General features: G+C 39.6%; 2 protein-coding genes across 8 annotated transcripts in view; both read left to right on the top strand.

Moving 5' to 3' along the window:
- Window positions 1–18,456, top strand: part of GRB10 (growth factor receptor bound protein 10) — a 146,322-nt gene extending 127,866 nt beyond the window's left edge. For all 6 annotated transcript variants that reach the window (XM_053957031.1, XM_053957074.1, XM_053957038.1 and 3 more), the window contains 11 exons: window positions 52–167; window positions 2,194–2,268; window positions 5,326–5,463; window positions 5,987–6,097; window positions 7,337–7,435; window positions 8,862–8,939; window positions 9,617–9,733; window positions 10,613–10,679; window positions 11,674–11,761; window positions 14,393–14,486; window positions 15,315–18,456. In XM_053957031.1, coding sequence (XP_053813006.1) covers window positions 52–167; window positions 2,194–2,268; window positions 5,326–5,463; window positions 5,987–6,097; window positions 7,337–7,435; window positions 8,862–8,939; window positions 9,617–9,733; window positions 10,613–10,679; window positions 11,674–11,761; window positions 14,393–14,486; window positions 15,315–15,461 — 1,130 coding nt within the window. In that variant the 3' untranslated portion in view covers window positions 15,462–18,456. The remainder of the gene's footprint in view (window positions 1–51; window positions 168–2,193; window positions 2,269–5,325; window positions 5,464–5,986; window positions 6,098–7,336; window positions 7,436–8,861; window positions 8,940–9,616; window positions 9,734–10,612; window positions 10,680–11,673; window positions 11,762–14,392; window positions 14,487–15,314) is intronic.
- A 3,463-nt stretch (window positions 18,457–21,919) lies between these two features.
- Window positions 21,920–25,785, top strand: part of DDC (dopa decarboxylase) — a 74,241-nt gene continuing 70,375 nt past the window's right edge. The window contains exons 1-4 of one of the 2 annotated variants that reach the window (XR_008432256.1): window positions 21,920–22,373; window positions 24,406–24,493; window positions 24,732–24,861; window positions 24,992–25,192. The gene's annotated coding sequence lies outside the window, so the exon portion shown is untranslated. Of the gene's footprint in view, window positions 22,374–24,405; window positions 24,494–24,731; window positions 24,862–24,991; window positions 25,193–25,785 lie in introns of those variants that run through there. The other variant, XR_008432255.1, reaches the window with a different exon arrangement.

The following is a 25,785-nucleotide window of genomic DNA, read 5'->3' as shown; positions in this document are numbered from 1 at the left end:
TCTCACTCCTGCTGGTTGGCTGTGTACTAACACCATGTTCTTTTTCCACAGAGAGGTGCTTGGAAGATCATGAGCTCATAGTTCAAGTTGAATCCACAATGGGAAGTGAAAGTAAATTTTTGTTCAGGAAGAATTACGCAAAATACGAATTTTTCAAAAATCCCATGGTGAGTCTCATTCTTTAGTTGTTTACACCACAGAGGGGTGGACTGCAATAACATTGCTGGGCACTGTGATGTTTTAAACATTTATTATTAAACAAAATAGGTAACCAACTAACAGAATTCTTTCCAAAGAAATTTTAACCAATGTTTAAATTACTTGTACTTTTCTTCTAGCCTAAAAACCTCAAGTGTTCCCAAGTTACCAAATATGCTTGTTTCAAAATGTCTGTAGTTACATTGGAGAGTGACCAAGAGAGGGAAATTTTTGTAAGTTCAAGAAAAACAATCAGAAGCACAATTTACTCATTATCGTCAAAGTTACTTGATTCAAAGCAAATTCATCACATAACAAGCAGTATCCAAACCTTTTAATTTCTGACTGTAATAATTAATAAAACAGCAAACCCATCTGGGTAACCCCTAAAGGACTTACTCCATACATGGAATTTCCAGTTTATCGTTACATATATCGAACATTGTTTCACCTATAGCTGTGCTTTACTGATGTGCTCTGCCTTCTTTACTGATCCCAGTAGCTTGCCCTCTCTGTACCCTCGGTATACCCATGCTTGAAAAGTACTGCATGCCATAGCTATTCCTGGATTTTTAAGATCCTTTGAATGTTGTAATTTTAAGCAGGTTACTGTGTAACTGCTTACCTGAGGATGACTTTCTCACATTATTTTATCCAAACAATTATGTTGGAGCAGACTGTTGTCATAAACCAATGTCAGCTGGTGCAACCCATCAAGATAGTTGAGGAAAGGTAATCCAGAGGTGGTTAGGTAAGAACAGATTTTGGGTCAGTCAGGCATCTGTGGTGCGAGAAGGAAAAAAGATACACAAGGTCGTGTTTAAACTCATTGCTGAAGAAACTGCGGGTGGTAAATTAATTCCTTTCCTCATAGATGCAAGTGCACAGTTGCTGCATCCTCACATGTATGCTTGCATGTACATTTGTCATCTGCTGGTGCTTGTTTCCGAGTCTGTGCCTTGACTTAGTCTGTAAAATGTTTCTGTACATGGAATGTTCCTAGTTTTTCACTTCTGTTGATCTCACCATCTGATAGCCTATGAACATCTGAGCATTGTACAGAAGTTTTGGTATCATAGGAGCTAGCACATTAGTTTCATGTGGTATATTTTAATTAATAACAGAGCATGGAAGTAAAACCCAGAATGCTTGGCATTCAGTCCCAGGCTCCTGCAATCACAGAATAAATCATTCTTGTGGTGTATGAATGCGAAGGCTCCCTATCCATTGCATTAGCTGTTGCCATATGGCACTGTTTCTACTCAAGAGAGGCTGGTAAATGTTAGCTTTCATAACTCATTGTGCAACTTACCTGGCAGAAGGGTGATCCCTCTTCAGCCCTTCTCTTTATGCCCTAAAGACTGAAATTTATATTGCCTGAAAAGTGACAAATGTTCTAAACTGGAAATGTTTTTGTTGTGATTCATCTTGTTATAATCAGTCATTGTTTTATTTCAGGCATTTCTGGATGTCTCCATGCTTCAAATAATGTTTAAAAACTTCAAGAATGATTTCCTGTCATTGCTGTGTATAGTAAATTCAGTGTACCAAATTATACAGGAATTTTAAAACATAGCAGATGAAAGGGGAAGTGGAGGAATAAATCTGAAATCAAGTCATTGGTGCAATAAGCAAGGAGTCAGTGCATACTCAACTTGCAGGACCATTCATCCTTATCTTTCCAAGAAAGTGGAGGCTGTTAGAGATCCCCAAAAGTCCTCAGTAGAAGAGGAAGTGAGAGGAAAATGCATTTAGGAAATGGTGCATATCAGATATTTTAAAAACCCACAATCTGTCTGCATGGGCATCTGGTGAGCAGAAGGAAGGGAAGAACTGCACTTGAAAAGCCCTCATATTACTTTCTGTGTCAGGGGATCTCCAAATTGATTTAATAGTGATAGTTCTAAAAAATTAATGACTGGAAGAAAATGTCAAAAGTTCTCTCTAAGTGTTTAAATATAATGTGACTTCCAATTGTCTTCTTTTTGTGTCTAGAATTTCTTTCCCGAACAAATGGTTGCCTGGTGCCAGCAAACAAATGGCAGTATCCCACAGTCACAACTTTTGCAGGTACTGTAAATTATCCGTATGGAGAAAGAAGGTGGAGGGGGAGGGGTTGAGAGACAGGCAGGAAGGAAGGAAGAAAATTCAAAGGTGTGGAAAATAGTCAGAGACAGACCAGTATAGTGAAGTAGCATATGGGACTAATGTTGAAAATACCTGACAAAGATCTTACCCAGTGGCATTGAAGTGTAAATTGCAAGCACAAAGTGTTCATAGCTATGGTCATACATATTTGTTCTATTAATACTCAGTTTACTCTGTGGGTATCTGGTTTAGCTGCCTGTTGTTACTCGTAAACAGTCTTGGTAGGTATATTTCTAGAAAAACAAATATACCTTTTATAAAAGGCAGAAGAGAAGTACTCTTCTGTACTCCACATCATAGCACAGGAGAAAGTTTAAAAATGCAAGTGGATATTAGAAGATGAGTTTGATATGGTAAGAGGTTTTGCTTTTGCTTTTTGTGTCCCATGTTTGTGCCTGGCAAGAATTAACAATAAGGACCAACTTCCCCATGGTTCAGCCAACTAGCTGCTCTTTTGTATAGAAAAATAATGCCCTAAGAAGTAAGTGCAAGTAGAAATTTGTACAGTATTGGCAAAGTAATCCCATTTAAAGCTCCCCAGGTTAAATTGCAGGGTTGTGTTCCTTATTTATATGTGTTGGTAGAGTTGTGCAATCTGCATGGTGGTGGCATGTGCGCTGCATTTATGCGGAAGTTTTGGTGTCACTCTACAGTTTCTTCCTTGCTCATAAAGGAACAGGGGTGGTGGCATAGTTGGTTGGCCTTCAAGGATGGTGCTGGAGGGTGGGCTACCTCTCTGACCAGCAACTGATTCACTTAGATCTCTCAATTTTAACACTCCAATCTAAGCCCCATAGTCTATAAATCCTTTTCACTTCACTTGTTTTCTCAACTTGCGGACATTCAACTCCGGAGCAAAATTAAAACACAATTTAATAAAGAAGTACTGTACTAAGAACATACGACCATGATGCCTGGAAGACAGTATCGTGAATAAGAGGCAAATTATAAAGCAGAAGCACAAATATATGAAGAATATAAGCATACGAGTAACTGATTTTAGCTTGATTTCTGTCATTTTGCATGTTAGCAAATATATATTGACTCTCTGTTTAAAGACAAGTTTCCACTGACTTTTCATCCAGTGCACTCATTTTGTCCTATAACCATACCAAAGTCTATTAAAATCTGGTTCCACATTCACTGAGAAGAATTTAAAACAATAGCATCCACTTACATCTGGGAAACAAACAAACAAAAAAAATCTAGCCAATTTCTGGAATTATAAATGACAGTCATGGGCAATGAGGTAGTAATCAGGAACCAAAACTGGCATGGACTGGCATTGCCACAGACTGGTAGGAAGAGAGGTCTTCACACCTTGGACCCTTATTCCTGTATTTTAAGTGGAGAATTGAATTTGCAGCAAGACTCCCCAAAAGAGCAAGACGTTCTTGAAGATGAAAAAGTTTTGAGGGTAACTCAAGTGGAGCAAAAGGAAAACCTTACAGCCTCGTGAGGTATGAGTTTGCTTCTGGGAAGGCTCAGGAAGGTACAGTCCTGAAGAAGCATAAATCACAACACAAGAGGCTGGGGGAAAGAGGGTGAGCATATTCCCCCTAGTTCATTGTTTACCCAAAATAATTATTTTTGTTACAATTTTTATATTAAGTACTTCTTTTGAAAAACACACAACCATTTTTCAGAATTTCAATGGCAGTTGTAATTTATTCAAGGTAAACCTCCTGCAGCCTAGTAGTCATTAAGCATGTTGTATCTGAAGCCACCTTAGACACTGAGCAATTTCGCTGGTTTTAATTACACACATGACAGGGAAGAATATTAAATATCATCTCATTATATCATATACTGCATTTAGAGATAGCATTTTTAGTCATGACAATAGCATTAAAACCAGTGGAATCTGTTTTCCCTAGTGTCGACCTGGCTCTGACATGCAGAAAAGCTTGCCATCTTAGTTTACTTTTGTTTTAACTGACTGGACAAAAAGAATCTGTTCTTTTGGTCTTTCCCTTTCACTTGTCCCTTTCGCTGACAAGTGGATTCGTAGTACAAACAGCAAGAAAATTGATTGTTCTTTTCCATTCTGTTAGATGAGATGAGGAGGAGGACTGGAAAAAAAAAAAATTAGGGTTTAATGGAAGTAAGAATTCTGACACAGGGTGCTGTTTTTGGTTTTGTTTCCTGTGGGTATTGTCCATACCAAAACACAACTTTGAAGAATTGCTGAGGCATCTAAGCTAACCAGATTTATGCATTTTTCTTCATACTTATTCAATTTATTAATTTGGCATTTAACCTAATGATCAAGCCCTCTGTCATTTAAAAACCTGGCCTGTTGTAATAAGGGAGCAATCCATCAGTTCTCCTACCATAATTAATTGTTCCTTCCTGTGATATATCACAAATCAAATTATTTTGTATGTGGTGCCTCTACTTATATCAAGAATTTAAATGCTTTTCAATCCTGAGGTCTGGTATAATTGCTGGCACTTATTTGACTGCTCTGCATTTCATTTTCAATTAAATACTCTATTGTCTGTTATACCTCTTGTCTTGGTATCTTGAAATCCTGAAGTGGGCTCTTCCCTTTCAAAAACTTTAGGATAAAGATGGAGATTTTGGCCAATGTTTCCACGTAAGACAATTTGCCAAAATTGCTGTGACAAGGTATTATTTTAAAAATTAATAAGCTTACTTTCTCTCCCTTCAGGCCAGGTGCAAGGTGAATGGGAATACAGAGAAGCAGTAGCTTTTTTGAGATTTAACTCTTGACACAGAGAATAGGAGGGTGTCAGTTGCAAGAGGAGATGGCCAGGTAGACGCAATGGAGGAGCAGGAATATATGTTTTGATTGTAAATCAGATTAAACATCTAGGTCAGTTTAAGCCTAGTGTGAAACTGCACCTCAAGTCAGCAAAGCAATTTGCCATTTTCTTCTCCGTTCTGCAAATACAGTGACAATTTTATAATTCATCCATAGGATACAATGTTCATCTACATTTTCCTCTCCAACAGAACTTTTTAAACTCCAGTAGCTGCCCTGAAATTCAAGGTTTCTTGCACGTGAAAGAGCTGGGTAGGAAATCATGGAAGAAACTGTTTATGTGTTTGAGGAGATCAGGACTTTATTGTTCTACAAAAGGAACTTCAAAGGTAAGATTAAAAAAGAAGTTGCACAGTACTAGCATGTGAAAGCATTTTCTGCTTTTACAGTGGGTAATTTTTGCTGGTTTTTTTTTTAAATCTCCACACAGTGTTTCCTTTTCTTGTTCCACAGAAAAAGATAAGTAAGGCATGATCAAGTGACAGTCGAGCCCTGGGCTCTCAATGCATGAACACAGCCATACAGTTTCATTATAAAATAAAAACAAACCAGCCAGGCATTGTGGCCACTAAAGTTGTGCTAACCTTCAGATTTCTCTGGACCAATGTAATAGGCCAGGCCATTTTTAATGTGATGGGTTTGCATAAGTGTTTTGTGAACTTCCTGTACCAAGCACTTTCTGCTGCTAGGCTGGTATCTAAGGGGTGTGTGCCATGGCCATCTGAGGCTGCCTGGGAGAGGAGCAGTGTTCATGCACTGCCCTCTGTTGGAGGCTGAGCTTGAGAGACTGCAGAGCTTGCACACCTTCCAAAACCTTTCACTTACCTGTGCTAAATCATGTTATTTCCACAGGAACCAAGACACTTGCAATTGTTGGCTGACCTAGAAGACAGCAATATTTTCTCATTGATAGCAGGCAAGAAGTTGTACAATGCCCCTGCAGAGTATGGATTTTGTATAAAGGTAAATCTTCTCACTGAGTTCTTCCAAAGTTCCAGACAGTGTTGGTAGCTCAGAGTCACCCCAACCCCCAGCTAAATGGGATTTGTATGTAAAACTCTGCAAGCCTTTTCTGTCACAAAGACTTGATCTTTAACATCTTTCGTTTGGCAGGCATGTCCTGTGAATCTTGTCATCATTTTTTGTGACACTTTTAACACTTTATCTGGTGCTCCTTTGGTTTGGGAAATTTTTGTGCAAGAGCAGCTCAGAGCTGAAGCATGGTGTGCTTGTGAGATGGCCTTGGTTCACCTCACAGATGAAAGCTTTTTCCAGGTTCTCTAATCAAACAGAAAAGTTTCTGTGGACAGTTAGCACCAAAACTACGTAACAGCAAAGGATCAAGCTCTGATGGAGTACGATGTTATCATTATTGTGGGCCAGAAGTTTGCCTTTATTTAAAGAGGAAGACTGTCTTGGAAAAATGAATTTAAGAATAACTATTTGCCTTTGAAGATTTTTAAAACTGTTGTGCTGAAAGATTCATTTGGAAAGTATTTCAAAGGTTTGAAAAGTGTAATTTTCTGAGAAGAAAATAAGGCTGGGAGCTGGTTTTGTGACAGTAGTAAAGTAGTCTCCTTCCTAGCAGCCATTCCAGAGCTAGACAGCAAGAGTTTGCATCAAAGAGACTGGCTGCAGGACACATTCTGAACTGATGGAAGCAAATTTTCAGTTACCCTCAGTTATGGAAACATTCATCCTTCATTTCAAAATGGGGGTTTATAAAACTTCACACAGATTTGAAAACAAAACAAAAAAGCCAAACCAAAACAACAACAACAACAATAAAATCTCCCCAAAAAACCCTCCAACTACCAAACCCAACAAAACTAAGTGCCCGGGTCTGGTTCTAGCATGGCCTGAGTACCTTGTTCCTGTAAACTGCTGGGACTGCAGGTTATTTCAAACCATAGAATCACAGAATGCCCTGAGTTGGAGGGGACCTACAAGCATCAATGACCCCAGCTTCTGAAAGTCAGGAGGCACCAACATTTGGTCTTGTTGGACCCAGCTGAGAAAGTGATTTCCTTCAAAGCATGCTCAGCCTCTCCTGAGCTTTAAATTCAGTGTGGTGGGAGCTTTTTCTGGCTGCTTCTTTAGACTAATACTGTACCTGCCTTTACTCTGCTTACAGTGATTCTAAGCTTACAGTGTTACTGGTTTTCTAATGAATGTATCTGACTTCCCTCTAATACTTTAAAGCCAAACAGAGTGAGAAATGAAACTAAGGAACTGCGGTTGTTGTGTGCTGAAGATGAGCAAAGCAGGACGTGCTGGATGACTGCCTTTCGACTCCTCAAGGTAGCTAATCTCTTCTACTTTTGCAAAGCTGCACCTAGAGTTAAGTGGCATTTGTTATTTTGTTCATGAGAAATTACCTATATGTTCTTAAATATCATCGTCTCCAAAACAGTATGGATAAGAGCAAAATGCCAAGCAGACCTGTCCCACCTAACAATTTAGGCATGGGACTAAGATCTATTCTTTCACATATGAATCAATATAGTTTTAGTTTTGGATCCAAATTTGAGATATGTGAATGGATTAAAAAACCTGCTTAACAAGGTATTTTCAAGTTATCAAAAGGAAAATAAAATGTTTTCATAATGGTAAGTGGTTCTCTTACCAGAACAACATTCCTTTAGCAGTTTTTTTTCCATTTTTCTGAAGGCTCTATTAGAAGAAGTAACAAAATAAGTAACCCTATGTCTGGGTGAATGTTACTTATATCTGACAGCACACAATAAAATTTCTTGATAATATAATAGGAGGCTTCACTGCTTTTTGAAACAAAATCAGTATGGAGGGAACTGAGGAGAAAGCTGACTATTTGGTGCCCTTTGAAGGAGAGAACTTCCTGGTCTTCATAGGAAAATGTGCATAAATTCTGGTTTGGTTCTCAGTCTTTTTCTGAATGTGCTGCTTTGAAAACTGCTGTGCTTTTCTCTCTACCTTACTACATCCTGCGTACAGGAAAAAAAAAAATGACTTGGTTTTTAAGACACACCAAAAGATGACTAATGGTCAGCGAAAATTAAGGCTTTGCCCCAAGGCTGTGTCCGTAACACTCCTTTTTATTCACCATCTCATTTATCTTTCCATAGTCCTATATTTTCCTGTTTGGAAATTGCATAAACTTTTTCAATGAGAACATTCAGTAAGCAATGTTGCTCTCCTTCAGCACTGTGCCTCTAGGGAAGGCACTGAGTAGGTGTTTACCTACCATCCTAGCTACAAGTGTTGCTAAAATTCATCATGTTCAACCAAGGGCATCACTGGAATTCAATCACCTTTTTTTAAGGATGAGAAAAGTACCAAGCAATAGTGAAATTTATTGAAAGAGCTAGTCAATTAGAAAGGTTCTTATTTTTTATCATTATGAAAACTGAGTTTGAATGTCTTGTGCACAATTTTTTTAAGTTCTAGAGGGTAAAAAGAAGGGAATTAATATGTATGTTCTGATCTTGACTGAAAGCTTGTGTTCTACAAGGAAAACATAGTGGTATCTGAGAGTGGCAAAAATAACCTGTGTATATCACTCAAAGTTGTATTTTTTTAAATAAAACCTTTTGTGCATATTTACTCTTTGCCACCTACCAATCACTATTACTCAATACAAATGACTTTGGGACCTTGGTCCAGTGTAAAAGTGGTATTAAGAAATCGCTACAGTTTTTTTTGTAGGGCATATATTTGAATAATAATGTCCTTGTGTTTCTGTTGGCAGTATGGAATGCTACTGTATCAGAATTACAGAATTCCCCAGCAGCGAAAAGCCATGCTTCCACACTTTTCCACTCCAGTAGTAAGTGATGAACTTTACCTCACTGATGTATGATGTTGGAAAAGATACATTTGCTTTTGCATTTTAAAAGTGGAAAATTTTACGCTAAGATATGTAAATTCAGCATTGTGTAGCAAATCAGTGTAAAGTTCATGTTTTGCATGAGTACAGCTTCCATGGTTGGCTCTCCATTATCTTAGGCTTACATGATCCACATGATTGAAAAATCTTGGCTACGTCACACTCTTTGAGATGTACGGCACAGAGAGACATCTGGCTGTCTCTGCAGAAGCCAGCTTAGGTCTGGCAAAACTAACACGTAGATTTCCTAAAATATGTTGGGCCAAGAGCTGACTGTTAACTATCTAAAAGGGAAGAACCTATATTTGGATCCCAACTGGCCCTGAAAATGACTGAAATATAGTAATAGGACAAATGGGCAACTTAAGCAAACAGATTTTATTCTGAGCCTTTGAATCGTCTCCCTCCCCTACAGTCAAAAAACCATCGATTTTTGTGTCTGTGAATCTTTTGAAAGGAGAATGTAGTAAATCTAGAAAAAACAATTTAAATGTATTTTCTGTGCTGTTGAAGGAGGACTTTGGACAGTCTTCTGAAACCAAAACAGTTTGAAGTGAAACTCTCAAGCTGGTTTTTCCTTTCCCTGTTTTTTGAAATAAGTGAAAATTCCTTTTCAGAGAAGTGTGTCTGAAAACTCACTAGTAGCAATGGATTTTTCGGGGCAAATAGGAAGAGTTATTGAAAATCCTGCTGAAGCACAGAGTGCTGCCTTGGAAGAAGGACATGCTTGGAGGGTAGCTATCTTCTCTTCTTTTCTATTTTTGCAATCAGTAAGTGTCTGTTGAGAGCCAAAACACAGAGTGTGCTATGATGTTAGTGCAGTGCTGGTCACAGTATAGCTTAGCTCCGACCTGAAGCAATCACACTGCAAGCATGCAGATCTGAAAGTCAATATCCATCTTTAGCAAAACTGTCACATTCACAACAACCTTCTACCACTGCTTCTCTGTCCCCCTAGTGTCCAGAGGAAAGTTGAGGGGGAAAGCAGACCCACCAGAACTTTACTGCCAGTTTGCAAAACCAGTCTCTGAGGAGGAATATGTCAAATTAAATGCTTCCCCACATGGAAGAGGCTGGGGCTCTGACTAATGGCTTGCTCCCAGTAAGTTTAATTGCAGAATATACAAGAGGCAGGACCTCTTGCAATGAAAACTGATGTAACTTGTTTATAGTGTCTTGTGGACAGACAGCTGCAGTACAAGTTTTCCCACATGCTCGTCTTTTAGGGAAAAGGAGTCATTACTGAAGCATTAGCTGGTGCTTTATGTATGGGAGGGAAATACTGCTTGATTTACTGAGTGCCTGGTGTTTTGCCTGAGCAGAAACATATCAGTCTTTTCTTTTTTTCTTTTTTCTGTCTTTTTTTTCCCCTTTTTTTTTTTTTTTAAGATACTGAGCTTTCATCATTAACATCTGGCTCGTGTTTTAAGCCAACTGAAATGAGCTGCTGCTTGTAGATTAGCCCCCTTCAAAGTTGCATTTCTTTTTCTCAGCCTTGCATTAAATCTGCCCAGCCCCCAGTTTCCTGTAAATTTAATCTGTATTGCATGTGCACTAATTCTCTTCTCCCAAGACGTTAGTGTGGATTTAACAGTAATTCATTTTCTCTATAGAAACGTAGCACAAGAATGAACATCTTGGGTAGCCAAAGTCCACTCCATCCTTCCACACTGAGTACAGGTAAATTCTGATGGTTTGTAACCGTAGTATCAGAGGTCTCTGTGGGTAAAGAAAACGTACATTTCATACAGACACAGAGTGGAGCCATGTAGTATGAATGCCTTGATGTCAAATACAATCCTTATCAGTAGATCCTGTGTCATTAACATGCCCACCCATTCAGACACCATAGAAGGAACTTGTTTTCCTTTGATGACACACTCAAGCTTTTCTTTAGGACTGGTCTTTTGAAACTTGTATTTTGTAAAAATAGACACTCCATAAATATTTCCATTTAAAAGAATCCAGCAGTTAATTTGCCATTTTGGACAAGGAAAGTCAATGAGTGATCTTTTATTAAAGAGTAGAAATGAGAGTTTTCAAAATGGAATTTGTTCCATAATAACTGAAAAATGTAAAATATGCAAGTCCTCAACACTTCTTTAAGACTGTAAATTTATTAAAACAACAGGAAATTTCATATTAGTATCCTAATGTTCTTGGAGGAAAAACAACTATTTTCTCTTGCTATTCTGTTAACAGAATTTTAAAATACCATAAAATACCATTTGAAGAACAAAAAAAAAAAAGATAAAAATATTGGGGGCTAACTTGACTCTTGAAAGCACTATCTAAAGTGCATTTCTTTATTTGAGATTTAGAAGGACTTGTTTCTAACTCACTAGCTTATACATTGAGTTCTAAGGAATGTTAGTCCCAGTATGTTCAAGAAGCTATGAGAAGGCAGTATTATAAGAGACTTCTCTTCTTTACCTAATTGTATACCTCCAAATCGGAAAATGCATGGAGATATGATGCCTCTCTACACAGTATATTAAGTAGATGCATTTTTTTATATTGATTCTTTTTTATATAGGTTGATGGAAGATATTTTATATTCTGTAAGAGAACTATACCCACTTTTAAAATGTTTAAATAATTAGTATGTGGAAAAAATGGTTGCTTATGTAACTGATTTTAACCATCCTCTCCCTCTTTTTCCTCTCACCTCCAGTTATTCATAGGACACAGCACTGGTTTCACGGCAGAATTTCTAGAGAAGAGTCTCACAGGATTATTAAGCAACAAGGGCTTGTAGATGGGTAGGTATTCTCGTTGCTCAGTATTTATGATCTGATAGTGAGCTTTATAGATGAGAGCACAACTTATGCTGTAATAGTTTGTAGGTTTATGAGCACTTCTGAGTAACCTGATCGTTGAATAGTCCCGTTATAACCCGCCTGGATTCCAAAAAGTCAGAGTGTGTGCTTGTAGGAGTGGATCCTAACTTTTAATATGAAAAGTAAAATCTTAAAATACACTTAATCGTCTTTCTTTTTTTCCAACAGAGGTAGTCAAGTTTTCGACAATGTAAGAATTTGAAAAGAGTTAATTCTTATAATATGCGTTGAGGCGATATTTTTCAGGCAAAGCTGTACCTAACCATTTGCCAACAAATTTATAATCAGCCATCCGTGCTCTTCTGCATGAATCAGAGCAGCTAATGGTGCTTACTCACTATTTCTGTTCTAGAGCAAAGAAATAGAAGTACCTGTTCCAGCACTCTCTTATATGTCTGTGGTTGAGATTTAAGTATCTTCTGAGCATCTCTGTTTTCCTTATTTATATGGAGTTATGGTTATTGAAGGGAAATTGCTTGAACTGCATTCAGCATTGTTGACTTGTAGGATGGGAAAGGCATGGTTGCCTTTGGTTCACTGACTTCATTGCTCTCAAGGTTAAGGTAGAAACATCCATGTTGGCTTCACAGGAGACAGTGAACTTCAAACCTTTCTTGAGCATTTTCTGATTGAGAAGCAACACTAATCTTTCTGAAGACTAAAATACATTAGGGAAGTAGAAATTGGTAGTGCATATATATATATATATATATATATCAAGCAGTGTTTGCTTGTTTTTCAGGGGTTTTGTCTAGTCTAAGGCTAGACAGGGGGTTTTAATTAAGCAGGTTCAACAGAAAAGAGAAGCTGAGAAAGCAAAGGAGCACTGCTGACTTAGTTTTCTCACATTATAATCTTGGGCTCATTTTGTCTGTTGCCTTAGGAATCTGGTGGCCCACCCCTCTTGAGATCTTCATAAATGTGTTCATGTGTTTAATGCTGTGTTAAATTTGTGCCTAATAAGCTTACTCACTGTGGAATGTAAAAATTGGTTAATTTGGCCATAGTAAGGTCCACCAGCAGTGACAAAAGAGCCAGGTTACCTATATGCTCTGAGATCTAAGGATCATGATTTTCAGGGTGTAAAACTCTTGCCTATGTTTTCCTGCTCTGTGTGTTCTTGAACAAAAGAAGGTAGAAAGTTAACAGTCTCCTGATGGTTCATGGAAGAGGCTCAACACTGTATACAAGCAACTGATGATGCTGTCTTTGATAACTCTGGAAGTTCTTGCTGAGGATGCATCTCTTTTGGTAGCCATTGTTTGTGTGGAAGCTGGTTGCTTGCCAGAGGTTGAGTAAACAGTTGCAGCATCAGTTGTGCAGACCTTTGCTTTGAAACAGCTAGATGAAAAATGATTGAGAGATATTTGCATGAACTGCAGCAACCACAGGGCAGGTATGCTCTTTCTCCCTCACATGGATCCTAATTCATAATTCATTTTGTCCCTTTTCCACACATTTGGTCTTCCTACGATTGCAATGGAATGTTCAAATACCATGCATGGTTTCTGAGAGTGGCAATGCCTGTCCCTGAATACTGAAGTCACTCTGGTTATGAGGGTGCATTTTTCTGGTACTGACATTTCTCAGTCAGTTCTGAGGAGCTGGAGTAAATTATTTTGGGTTCTTAAGACTACAAGCAGTTCTTTTGAGTGTACCTTGGAGAAAAGTGTGTTCCTTGCATAGTGGTCAGGAATTAAGCGGGCTGTCCCAGTCCTGTGCTCAGCTATCTCTCAAATCCACTTGTGCTTAGTGCTATAAATGTTCTGCCATTCTCCTGTGGCATGGAGAGGATCTGCTTCCTTAGTTCATAAATATCAAGGGGAAGAAACACAGGATTTTTTATCTAGCTTCGTTTCTCCTCTTCAAGGTATGGATGTTAAATAAAGTCCATTTGGGGTAGGACTTCAGTTTTGTGGGTTAACTTAAAAGTGACAGCTGCGTGGTGTGTGATGTTGGTAGCTATATACCTAATGTACATTTTTTTCCACATGCTGAGGGGAAAATACTGTGACTGTTCTAGAGGAAAAATCAGTGTGTGTTTTCCCCATCTTGATAATTTGGAAGCTACTTAACTGCTAAATAATTTTAAGAAAGTATTGAGCTGTTTCTGTGCAATAGCAGCCATTTAACCTACACATAATTTTGCTGACACTGGATTTCTGTGAACTGATGCAAGATATTGTAGTGGGAACAGGTTCCCATATATTACTTTCCCATCTACAGAAATTCAGATTTTCTCTAGAATCAAGTGATAACATTTTCTTCATGAGAGTACATATCATTAATGGAAAGCTGAGTTAGAGGGAACCTTAAAAAAAAAAGGTACATTCTTAGGGGAAGAACTAACATCATGTATCTTGCACTTCTTGTTTCTTCATCTGTTGCAAAGCCATGGTATAATAATAGAAAGCAAATTGCCAGTTACAGAACCACCTCTTAATGCCACTAAAGAAGAGCTCAGCAGTGGCACAATATTATTTAGTAGTTCTGATTATTTAAGAACAAACAGATGGGGGTATTCAATTTGTTCTTAAAAATGTTCTCTCCTAGATTATTTCTTCTCCGGGACAGCCAAAGCAATCCAAAGGCATTTGTGCTTACGTTATGCCATCATCAAAAAATAAAGCATTTTCAAATCTTGCCGGTAAGTAGATTATTTTTGATACTGATAAAAAACCCCGAAATTTTAAACCATTAAGCTTTTGCCAAAATCTGAGGAGATTTCTTATTAATTACTGGTGTAACTAACAAGGATGTTTCCATTAGCAAATATATAAGCGTATATTCTTTAGAATATTCTTTAATCAGTCAAATGTCTGATTAAAATTATTGGTTAACATTGCTGGAAAACTAGTGTAAGTCACTATATTACACAAGTCTGTGTGATGCACAGAACTTGTTCTCCATGACTGTCAGAGACAACAGCAGCTGTTGTCTCCCTTCTCACTTAAGCAAACATAGAATAACTTTGGGAAACTTTAAAAAGTTTTATTCTGGAGGTTATCCAATAATGTTGAGCTTCAAATAACATTACACTGAGATGTTGAAAAACAATTTTATTTTTATCTTGATCCAAAAAAGCATGAAAAATTTAAGATGATGTAGACCTTTTTATTGTTCCAAACCCTCTTCCGTTGTTTAGCTGGCCTATTTTACAAACAGCTAACAATTCCTTTTGGGGTATTTTTGTTTTATCTAATGAATGCCAGTGTTATCCGTACAACTTTCAATTACTCTGCACACAAGTTTTCACTTTCATAAGCAAAATGTTGCAAGTTAGGTTAAGGTATGTTTTTTCTAACCCTGTGCATGGTTTCATAAGGAACTGCAGGCACTGGGTTGTTTATGCAACCAAGTGCCAACCGAGTGCCCATCATTTATTTGTCACACACTGGTGGTACTCTCTAGGTTTTTCCACTTGTGTATCTCTTCATGTGCAGCCTAACTTGAAAAGGATGTTTTGTTTTCCTAGTGTGAAGATGATGGACAGATATTTTTCAGTCTGGATGATGGGAACACCAAATTCAGTGATCTAATCCAACTTGTTGAATTCTATCAACTAAATAAAGGAGTCTTGCCCTGCAAACTCAAACACCACTGCATCCGAGTGGCCTTATGACCTCAAATCTGACTCTTGCTGAAGACTGGATTTGTTAGAAGAGTAAATGTAAGAGAACGTTGACACTGGGGAATTGGCAGATTTGTAAGTTGGCTAAAAAAATAAATATTATGCACCTTGGGACTCTGAAAGGGATGGATTCGACAGGTGCCAACAGACCAAGATTGCTGGTTTGTCTAACACCTAAGAGTGATTGCTGCTGAGTGTCCCAGCATCCCAAAAATGGGGGGAGGGTCTGTAAAACAATGAGTAAATTTGAAACAAAACTGGAAACTATCTTGGCTGGGCCACTTAACAGGAACAAGTGTGAAGAGAAATCTTTGAAAAGAACTCTTGCCCTGGAATAATCTTGACAATTAAGACTAGTGTGTTTACTTTTTGTATTGATCACTTTTTTTGCACTCCTACTTTGTTTCGGATATTGTATGCAGCCTATATTAGGAGCTGATGTGGCTTTTTAAATTCATGCAGGAGTTGGGTATTAATCTACACCCTAAAATGTATGGAATGCTTCAGCCTAAAAGGACCTAGAAGAAAATCAAGAAGTGTGTGTGTGTGTGTGTGTGTGTGTGTGTGTGTGTGTGTGTGTGTGCACGCGTATGTCTCAGTACTTCTCTGGAGACCTGAGGTTCAATGATCTGCCGATGTCTTTGAAGAAGCAATGAGGACACAATTCTAAAAGTACATACCACCAATATACGTACTCTTAAAACTGTTGACTTGTAGCATTATGGCTGTAGTATGTTGATGGCATATTAGTGGCATCCAGTCATGCAGAGACTGTATTAGATTCTATGCACAAATTTTTATTATTGGAGTGGTGGTTTGTTTTTTACAGCCTTTTGACTGTTTTCCTGAGGAAACTTACTGTTACTAAATAGAGTAGGACTGAATGACTACACTTGTATTTGAAACCACCATTTTTTGTGAGAAGATTCTTCTGCAGGTAGTCTTAGTATGACAAAATAAAAAAAAATTAAAACCCAGTGTTTTTAGCTTTATAGCTCCTTGAATTTTCAGACTGTTTCAAAGAGCTCTTTCGATAGAGTAAAGCTACAGTGACACAACGCTCTCCTGGGGATAGGGCATAAGAAGAATTGAACCCCTTCTGCTTCTTGTAGGGCCATGAAAGTTTACATGGTGAGAAGGAACATGCTGGGAATAGAAACAGATTTGATTGTGAAGTAACTGCTGGCAATATCATTCATTGAGGTAACTGGTGATCCCTGTGTCAAGTGTGCTAGTGCACACCAGTACCTGTGGCAGACAAGCATGTATCTTGCTCTGGTGCTGTTTTGTCATCAGAACTACTTGGTTGTTAATGTTTAAATGAATTCTTTAATGTTTACTCAATAACTCTTTCTGATGATAAATCAGTATTAAAGTGAGACCCAAGTCCCACCTTGATCCTGCAGTTGCAACCAACCATTCCTTCAGCAACTGTCTGAACTGAAATAACTTCCTGGTGCTTGGTGCCATTAGCCACAGTAAGAAGTATTCCACCCTGGGAATGTAGTGCAGAACGGAGCATTTGTAAAATGGTAAATTATTTACACAGGTTAGTTAATCCTTAATATTTGCCACTGGGTTTGAAATCCTAGCCATCTGAAAGGGTAAAGAAGGAAAACCAATCCTACACTTTTAGGTCTTCATGTAATGTTAAGAATAGCTTAAGACAAACCATAACCTGCCTGAGTCGTCCATATCAGCTTAAACTATGTCAATGGTATAGAAACACTGTATTTTAGTTTACAGAACACATTTAGTATTTTTTTCCATTTAATGTCTAGATACTAAAAATGAAGAAACTTGATTTCGTTTTTAGTAGAAGCTGTTTTTGTTTTGTTTTGCTTTTTTAAATTGTACATAGTGAAATGAGTGTTCCTGCTTTCTAGACAATGTATTTTAAAACCTTGAAATTAAGCTAACTTAAGTCTGACTTCACTTTGCATGCTTCTATTTGGCCCCTATTAGGAGAAAAAAGATACTTGTATTGCCTACATTACCAGTTTAATAAGACCATTTATGCTGTAGTTTTAAGTTTTTCTGTTTACATAGCTTAGTGACAACCATGCATTTTTCCCAGTAGGCAGATAGTATTTGCAGTGTTTCATATTTATAAAAAAATAAAAAAAAACTTTGCATCTTATTTAAATTGAGAATAAAAGTTTGACTATGAACCATGATTTTTGTATGTAGATGGTTGACTTAGTATTTTGTACTCTTCCCAGCTAAAGTGAGCTGTTTTGAGAAAGTGACCACCTTCATAGTGGCAACAATATTACTTAAGCAGATCACTGCTTTGTCTTCTTTCTGCTGGAAAACAGTCAATGCCACCTTAGTTTTCCAACAGATTCAGCTGGCTGCCAGCTCAGAATACCAAGGACTGAAGGACATTTGACTCTTATTTTTGTATTTAAATGACATGAATGTAAAGGGGATGCTCAGGGTTGTTTTGGAGCCTGTTGAATTTTTATCTTTTTGCCTGTGATTTTATTTTCTAAATAAATACTTCATGTAGCAATCTTGAATATGTTGAGAAGGAAAATGCCAAACCATTTTGGTAATGAGGTTACTAGTTAAGTTATGTTACAATAGGTGTTAAAGTACAAAAACCTTTTTATTTGTTAATTAATCTTGAAGAAACACGTGCCTCAGTTTAGATGTTTTGTCTTATCTTTTCTGCACTAAATACCTGACAGTTTGACCAATCAATGCACCTTTCCAGTGGCAAGACTTGCTTATCGTAAATTATATTGTCACAATGCAAGATTTAGTGACTGTAAAATGGAATAAAGTTTAAAGTTTCAGGGAATGCAAAAGGTATTAACTTAAGAGACAAAACCTTTATTCAATATGCTTTGCTTCATACTGTAAATAGCTTTTTGGCTTGTGAACCTAATTGTAATCTTTCAGGTATTTTTGTACAAATAAGGGACTGATATTCTGTTTCTTGTAATTAGAAATAAACGTTAATACAATGCTATTCATTTTATATTGGAATGAATGTCGTCCTTTGGATATATCACTACACTGTGTATCTCTTGCCTTAATTCAGTTTAATTGGGTAGGACATGTTAAACAGCTTTTAAGAAATGTGAAGAGGAAAGCACAATCTCAAAGATACCACCTTTATTCTGGCTGTTCTGTCTTTAAGATTCCTATTAGGATAGACTGCATTTTATTTAGCAAAGAACTTATTCACTCCTTTTTCTTGAGAGAAATTACTGGGGATATTCTGCTATGATATTTACAGCATTCATTTGGGAAGGCTGCTAGAATCATATCAGAACAACATACTATGACCAACTTTCAGGTCATAAAGTTATAACACATTGAAAATGCACACTCCTTATAAAACACTTTATTGGCCTGATAGCTGTTGGATCAGAAAACTTTTCAATAGTACTTTCAGAAAGCAATTATTTACCCCTGTAGTCCTTGTATTTGAGTGGTCTATCAGAATTTGGGTGGAAAAGCACCATCTGCACAAAACACATCTTTACTTAAAGAATCCAGGGGGGTGGAAGAGTGGGGTGGAGGGATTGGTGGTTCTCTTCTGACAGATAGAAAAACAGAAGGTTGGAATATTTCACTTTTATATTTTTGGACAATCCTTTTCTGTTTCCTCCTTGTTAATCCATAGAAGCCATCAAATGCATTCCACTCTGGCTTCTGCATGCTATGTCTCCATGTGATGTCTCCATATTGCACTACATCATGAGTTAATTAATATGTTAGCATCATAAAATTCATTCACCAGCACACAGAGGCAGACTACTTCATTTGGATTTTGATATTCCTCAATTTTTTTTCTATCTGGGCATGCATGTTAAAGTGCTTAGAACTGACTATCCTGCAGGCAGTAACTTACTTTTTTTCACTAAATTAATAAAGGGGACTGCTTGCTAACAAAAGGTTTGAGGATGCCTATTTTCTGCTTGGCTAGAGGAGGCCATACTGACATTTAAACTGACTCCCACTATGATCATTAAAAGTCAGAGACAATAATTCTACACAAACCTGTTTAAAAAAAACCCAATCAAACAATAAAAATCAAAACCAAAACCCCACCTTGCTTTATTGTATATATTGCATTTGGAAGAGACAAGAAGATGGCATTAAAAAAAAGCAACACAGTAAGAAGATCTCAGTAAGCCTGCCCCGTGGCAAGGTAGTGCTGTCAGCATGTTTGTCCAAACTGTCCACCTCTGTGGCAGATGCAAAATGATACCTGTGAAATCTGGCCCTTGGCATTAGCAGTGGGTACTTGGGCTACGAGAACATGACCAGTACAAAATTAGTCTGGGCCAGAAATGGGTCTGTGGTACAGATTTTAATTACTTGCCTGATAGGTTTGTGCTTCTTTTCATTAGTTGCAGAACAACAGACATGATCAGACATCTGATCCCACATTAAGCATTCTAGCATGAAGTTCACCAGGCAAAACAGCTTAAATGCATTTGGGCCTGTAAATAAATTCCTATCAGACTCATGTTTTACAGCATGTGGCTGTAGGACTTTCATCCTGATACAAAGAACCCTTACATTAGGATTCCTTTAATGCTAATTGTTGCTTCAGTCTGTACCTGCAAAACCAGATGAGAAAAACATCACCAGGTGAGCCATTTCCCTTCAAGTTGAACTTATGGTCTTTGTTATTGCTAATTTAGTAATGCTTTAATCTGGTTTGGCAATGTCCAGTCTGTAGACTGCTTTGTGTCTCACTCATTATTTTTCTGACATCTTGGAAACATCAGTAACAATGTCAGCAGATGGAGAGAAAAGATACCTTCCTCTGAAATATCCATGCTGCCTTCATTTGAGTTGCTTCTGCATCCTAAATCTTAAGTCTTCCCTTCTTAACTTGAAATACAATTTAATTAGTATTTGAAAATCCAACATAACCACAACTATGTCCAAGGCCTATATGATTTTAATTAGAGATTGTGATTAAGCACATCTGACACTACAAAATTAATTAGTTTGTGTAACACACATTGCAAACTCTTAGCCCAAAGACAATTCTGCTCTAATTGCACGTCATTTTGCACAGATATCAGCAGATGTTTTAGCAAGAAACACAGGTTCACATAGGACACTGAGCTGTGATTAACAGGGTCTTAAAACACTTGTTAGCTGCCCAGGTTTGTTATGCTTTTCTGTAATCAGGTGTTTTCCATCCCTTGGCTGCAAGATCCTGGTGCCACAGTTGGGGAATAAGAAGGTGCAATTACAAACAGCTGCTGGCCTGAGCAAAAATACAGCTTGGCTTTATGGGCCCTGAAGCTCAGCTTGGCTGTGCTCAGAGGTACAACTCCTCAGAGATCAGAAGAGAGACAGGGAGGGAAGTGGAAGGGAGAAAAGAATTACTCTTGGGCAGTATTGTCCAAGGCGTGGTTTGGGTGTGACTAGGAACACAGAGAACAGTGCTGTGATGCCCTGAGTGCTGCACACCACTCCCTAAGAGTTACTTTCCCATCCTCAAACGTGTGAGGACACTTCTACATAGACTCCCATCATATTTGCCCTTTGAAGCACATTCTCCAGAGGTGTAAGGACTGGCATCTTGCATTACCAAGGAGAGAATTGGTAATTGGTGTTCTCTACAACCTGCCCATTCTCCAAAACAGCCTGTCCAACTGCCTTTAGAAGAAAGGAAGGTGGTAGTATGGTTCTGCCAAAAACAATGATGGTTAAAGCAAATGGGCACAGTCCTGAAATTGTACAGTATCATTGCTCCACAAAGAACCCTAGGCACATCCTATTTTTAAATAATTTAATTATTTAGACATTTTCATTATTTGATTTCTTTCATAATACTTCTCTTTGCTGCTGAATTTGTGCATGATAATAATGTGCTGTGTCACTCTCACCAACTCATAGTTTTCAAAAGGTTGCTGTAGCACTCATAGAATCAAAAACAAATACAGGAACAGGCCAAGCTGCAAGGATTAGAGCTGAAAAGTAACTCCACAACACATCTAGTTATGAAAGAATGTTAATTGGTAATTATAGAATTGGTGGATAGAATTCGAGTTTTTCTTTCACTAGATAGTAAGGTTTGTGAAAACAGCTGGCTGAACAAGGGTGAAAGTCATTGAAGGCTCACAAACTTTGTCTCAGAATACTTAAAATCAATTGCTGGAACAAACATTTGACCTGCTCAAGAAAACAGAGTGCTTCAGAGAAGCACATGTACCTGGGAAGGGATTGCATCCTCTCTCACTAAAAGTATGAGAGCAGGAACTCCAATGACAGCAGAAAAGGAGACTTAGGATGCAGTACAAATGGAAGACCAAACATGAAGGTCAGAGGAACAATCAAATATATAATAAAACAGTTCAGTGAGATAGTATAATAGATTTATAGATAAACACAGGCAGCTGAGCAGAAACAAAACACCTAATTATGGTAATTTTTGATACATAAGTCACCTGAAGTATTCAGAGGACCAGTTCAGGAAAACCAGAAGTACTTCTTCATAAACTGCTCATACAATCAATCTCTTGTATTGTCCACCACAAAATGTAGCATGTGGCAAAAGTTCACATGGCTTCACAAAGGGCTTCTATGACATCATGACAGAGGAAACTCAGTTGATGGATAATAACTACAAAAACCTTTTTCTCTGGAAGTCCATTGGTCATACGTCACCAAGTGCCAGGAGCAGTCTTTGGGGGAAGAATCATTACCTGACAGCACATCTTCCTTGCATGTCCACTACTAAGACAAGGGCTAGAGATATTTTTTATCTGATCCAGTAATGTGCCCACATGAGGGCTAGCTCATACAGAAGGCAGCAACTGAAGGCAGCAGTTAAGACCTGAGGAACGACCAAGAAAACCTGCTCTACAGTCAACTGGAGGCTCCCTATGAATGAATTAAGGCTGCCCTTAGCAAAACAGCCATGTAAGTACTGCATTTGCTTCCTACCACCCCACCCCACCCCACGGAGTGATGCCTCAAGGGTCAGCAACAGCTTTCCTGTCCTCTTGTACCTTCCCCTGCACTGGCAGGGTTTGCTGCAGGTGTGGGGGCTGCCACAGCACAGCTGAGTCCATCAGGGCTCTGAAGTTGTTCAAGAATAGCATCTGGCTTCATTCAGCCTCAAAACCAGGTCACAATTGACAGGGACTGAGCTTTCGAGATGTCCTCCAAAATAAGCATTAAGCAGAGAATAGGTGCTACTCCCTTTCAAGTCAGAAATGAGTATACTATAAGTTGCATGTCATTGGGTATCTCTGGGCATTTTTGTTCAGCGATGCACAGGGACGTGTTGTGAAGGGTTCTTCTGGGTAAAACACAGGTTTTCCTTACACTATTGACATCTGGGGAACAGAAAGGGGCGTGCACTTGCTCAAGCCAGGTGATTTTTCTTGCTTCAGCAAGAAAAGGGTGAAGCTGGAGGGAGAGTGCTGCGCTGTGGTGGGCAGGCCAGGAGTGGGGGGCACATTGGGAGCTGCCGAGGCTCTCCCAAGCCACCCACTGCTGTTCGGGCAGGGAGAGAATGGAAAGAGTAAATCACAGAATTTTTAGGGTTGGAAGGGATCTCTGGAGACCATCCAGTCCAACCCCCTTGCCGTGGCACAGTCACCTAGATCAGGTTACACACGAACGTGCCCAGGTGGGTTTTGAATGTCTTCAGACACAGAGACTACACGACCTCTCCGGGCAGCCTTTTCCACCCTCAATGTAAAGAAGTTCTTCTTTATGTTAAGGTGGAACTTGCGATTTCGTTTATGGCCATTGCTCCTCATCCTGACTCTGAGGGCACCACTGAGAAGTCTGGCACCATCTTCTTGACACCCACCTTTGAGGCATTTCTGTGCATTGATGAGATCAAACGCTGGTGCCCAGCCTGGTTCCATCCCACCCTGGAGGATCCAGCAGCAGGCGTCAGAGGGTGGCCGGGCTCCGTCCCGCCCCAGTGAGGGGTTCACCCGGGCTGGCCGCGGGCAGCTGCTGCCCTGCGAGGGGCCCGGAGGGGCTGCGGACCGCCTCTGACAAACAGGAGCTGGGGACAATGGAATGCCATTTTGCTGATTTCTAGTCTCCGACTCTGACAAGTCTAAATCCTGCAGTAAGTCGCACCAGCGCGGCCCAGCTGACATGCAGCCCGGGCTGTGCCGCCCCCGGAGCTGGAGCAGGCCGGGCTGCCGGGGCGGGAGGGCCGCGGGCATGGCGGGCTCCCGTCCCCTGCCCCGGGCCGGCAGAGGGCGCGCAGCACGGGCCTGCCCTACACGAGGGCGCGGGGCTGCCCCTTGCTTGGGGTTCCTTTGTTTTATGGCGGCAGCCTGAGCCTCGTCTCCTGTGAAACCGCTGTAAAACAGCTCCAAGCCCTGCCAGGGTGCCTCCGGCGCGGCGACTGCTGCAAATGGCAGCGCTGGCGCACGGCTGGCACCGGCGCTCGCCCCGTCCCCGCCGAGAGCAGCATGTCCCGGTTTGGGGACGTGAGGGTTTCGCCCTGTCGGCAGTGCCCCTGAAGCACCGGCAGGCGGGAGCCGCCAGGCAGCCGCTGCCCAGGGAGCTCTGGCTCTGGGGTTTCCCGAATTGTCCCGCTCGCTTGCTCGTGTGACTCGCCAGACATCTCCGTGGCGTGCACATCCTCGTCGGCGTAGCCCCGGCAGAGGCAGGATGTGCCAGGGCTGCTGGCTCGCTCCATCCCACGTCTCGTTGGATTTTTCACCTAAGGCGCTGTGAATAAGTGAGAAATCCCTCGTCCCTCGTCTCGCAATGGCTGTGAATTGCGGCTGGATGAGCCCACAGGTTTTCTGGTTTTCCCGTGTTGAAAAAGAGCAGCTGATAAAGCTGACATAGGGCCACGCCTGGTTAATGGTTAACGAAGGAGTGCAGGGTGAAGCCGCGATAGTTGCTGGAAAAGCCGTAGAAATTTCTTGAGATTAAAATTCCTTAGCCACTTCTGGTGACCTCTTCTTCACAGGGCGACTTTGACCTACAGGGAACTGTAGGGAACTAAAACCTATACCTGTTTCCAAGATACCCGGAAAAGGAGTGAAATACCCAGAAAGGTAAGGATAAATTCGGTAATGTCTGAAAGTGAAGCTACCTCTGCACTTTAACCAAATAATCTGATCCAACAAACCCATGTAATTTGTTAGGTATTAAACTAGTCAGTGTTTAGAAGTGCAGCATAATATGCTAAATGTAAATATTTTAATTGATGTGCTTAAGCCAGTTTTGGTGAAAGAGTCAGGAGTTCATGAAATATTTTGAAATCAAAGCTTTGCAATTCACAACATTTTTCAGAGAACCTCTTCTTAACTGCTGCTAAAAATTGAGTTGAGGGCACTGCTGCTTAAGGGAAGCAGTCTGGAGGGATGGCAGTACTAAGTGGTGATGTACTGGGCAGTCTTGGAGCTGGATCCCAGCTGACAAGGTAATTTTATTAATCTTGTCAAATTTGGTCAAAAAAGAATCTCTTACTTGTTTGAAAATTTTGTGCTCCTAGTCCTTGAGCTTGGTTTCGTTGTAAACCATGCTGTCACATGAGGTGTATCCTCTTGTAGAGATCCTGTTTATGGTTCAGAGACTGGAGTGATCTTCATCTGTTGACACTACAATTTTATGTGGGGCTAAATGTGAAACAGCAAAAATGATTACAGCATTGCTGGAATTTGAAGAGTAAGAAGATGCTGAAATTGGAAAAGGAGAAGTTAAACAAAATGACAATCACTATTTACATTACAGAACTTTACTGTTTATGTCAATGGTAAATAAAAGGAAAAAAAGAAGATACTCTAATGAAAGGTCAATGAAAACCAGATTTCCACTATACCTGTGATACATGCTGAAAGGTTTCCTTGGGTGAGTGGTGCCTCAAGGAAGAGCATCCTAGAAGTCTGATGTTCAAAATATGCCTCCCCCACCAGCAACAAATGAGAAAGCTAGAATTTCTTGCTAAAATTGCTAAAGGTTGTTTAAAGTTGTAAGAGAGTTTCTTTGGTTGGTCAATTGATACACATCAATGGGAAATTTCCGTATTCTTTAGCGTATGTTTCTCAATCTGTTCTTTCCATTATGCTGTGTCCAGTACTGCGCCCCTCAGTTTAGGAAGGACGTTGAGATGCTCGAATGCGTTCAGAGGAGGGCAACAAGGCTGGTGAAGGGCCTGGAACACAAGCACTTTGAGGAATGGCTGAGGGAGCTGGGGTTGTTTAGCCTGGAGGAAAGGAGCCTCAGGGGGGGACCTTATCACTCTCTACAACTTCCTGAAAGGAGTTTGTAACCCGGTGGGGGTCGGGCGATCTCTTCTTACAGGGAGCCGCTGACAGAACCAGAGGCCACAGTCTTAAGCTGTGCC

The sequence above is a fragment of the Vidua chalybeata genome, chromosome 1, assembly GCF_026979565.1.
Source record: "Vidua chalybeata isolate OUT-0048 chromosome 1, bVidCha1 merged haplotype, whole genome shotgun sequence".
NCBI lineage: Eukaryota > Metazoa > Chordata > Aves > Passeriformes > Viduidae > Vidua > Vidua chalybeata.
This window is presented reverse-complemented; position numbering and strand designations above follow the sequence as displayed.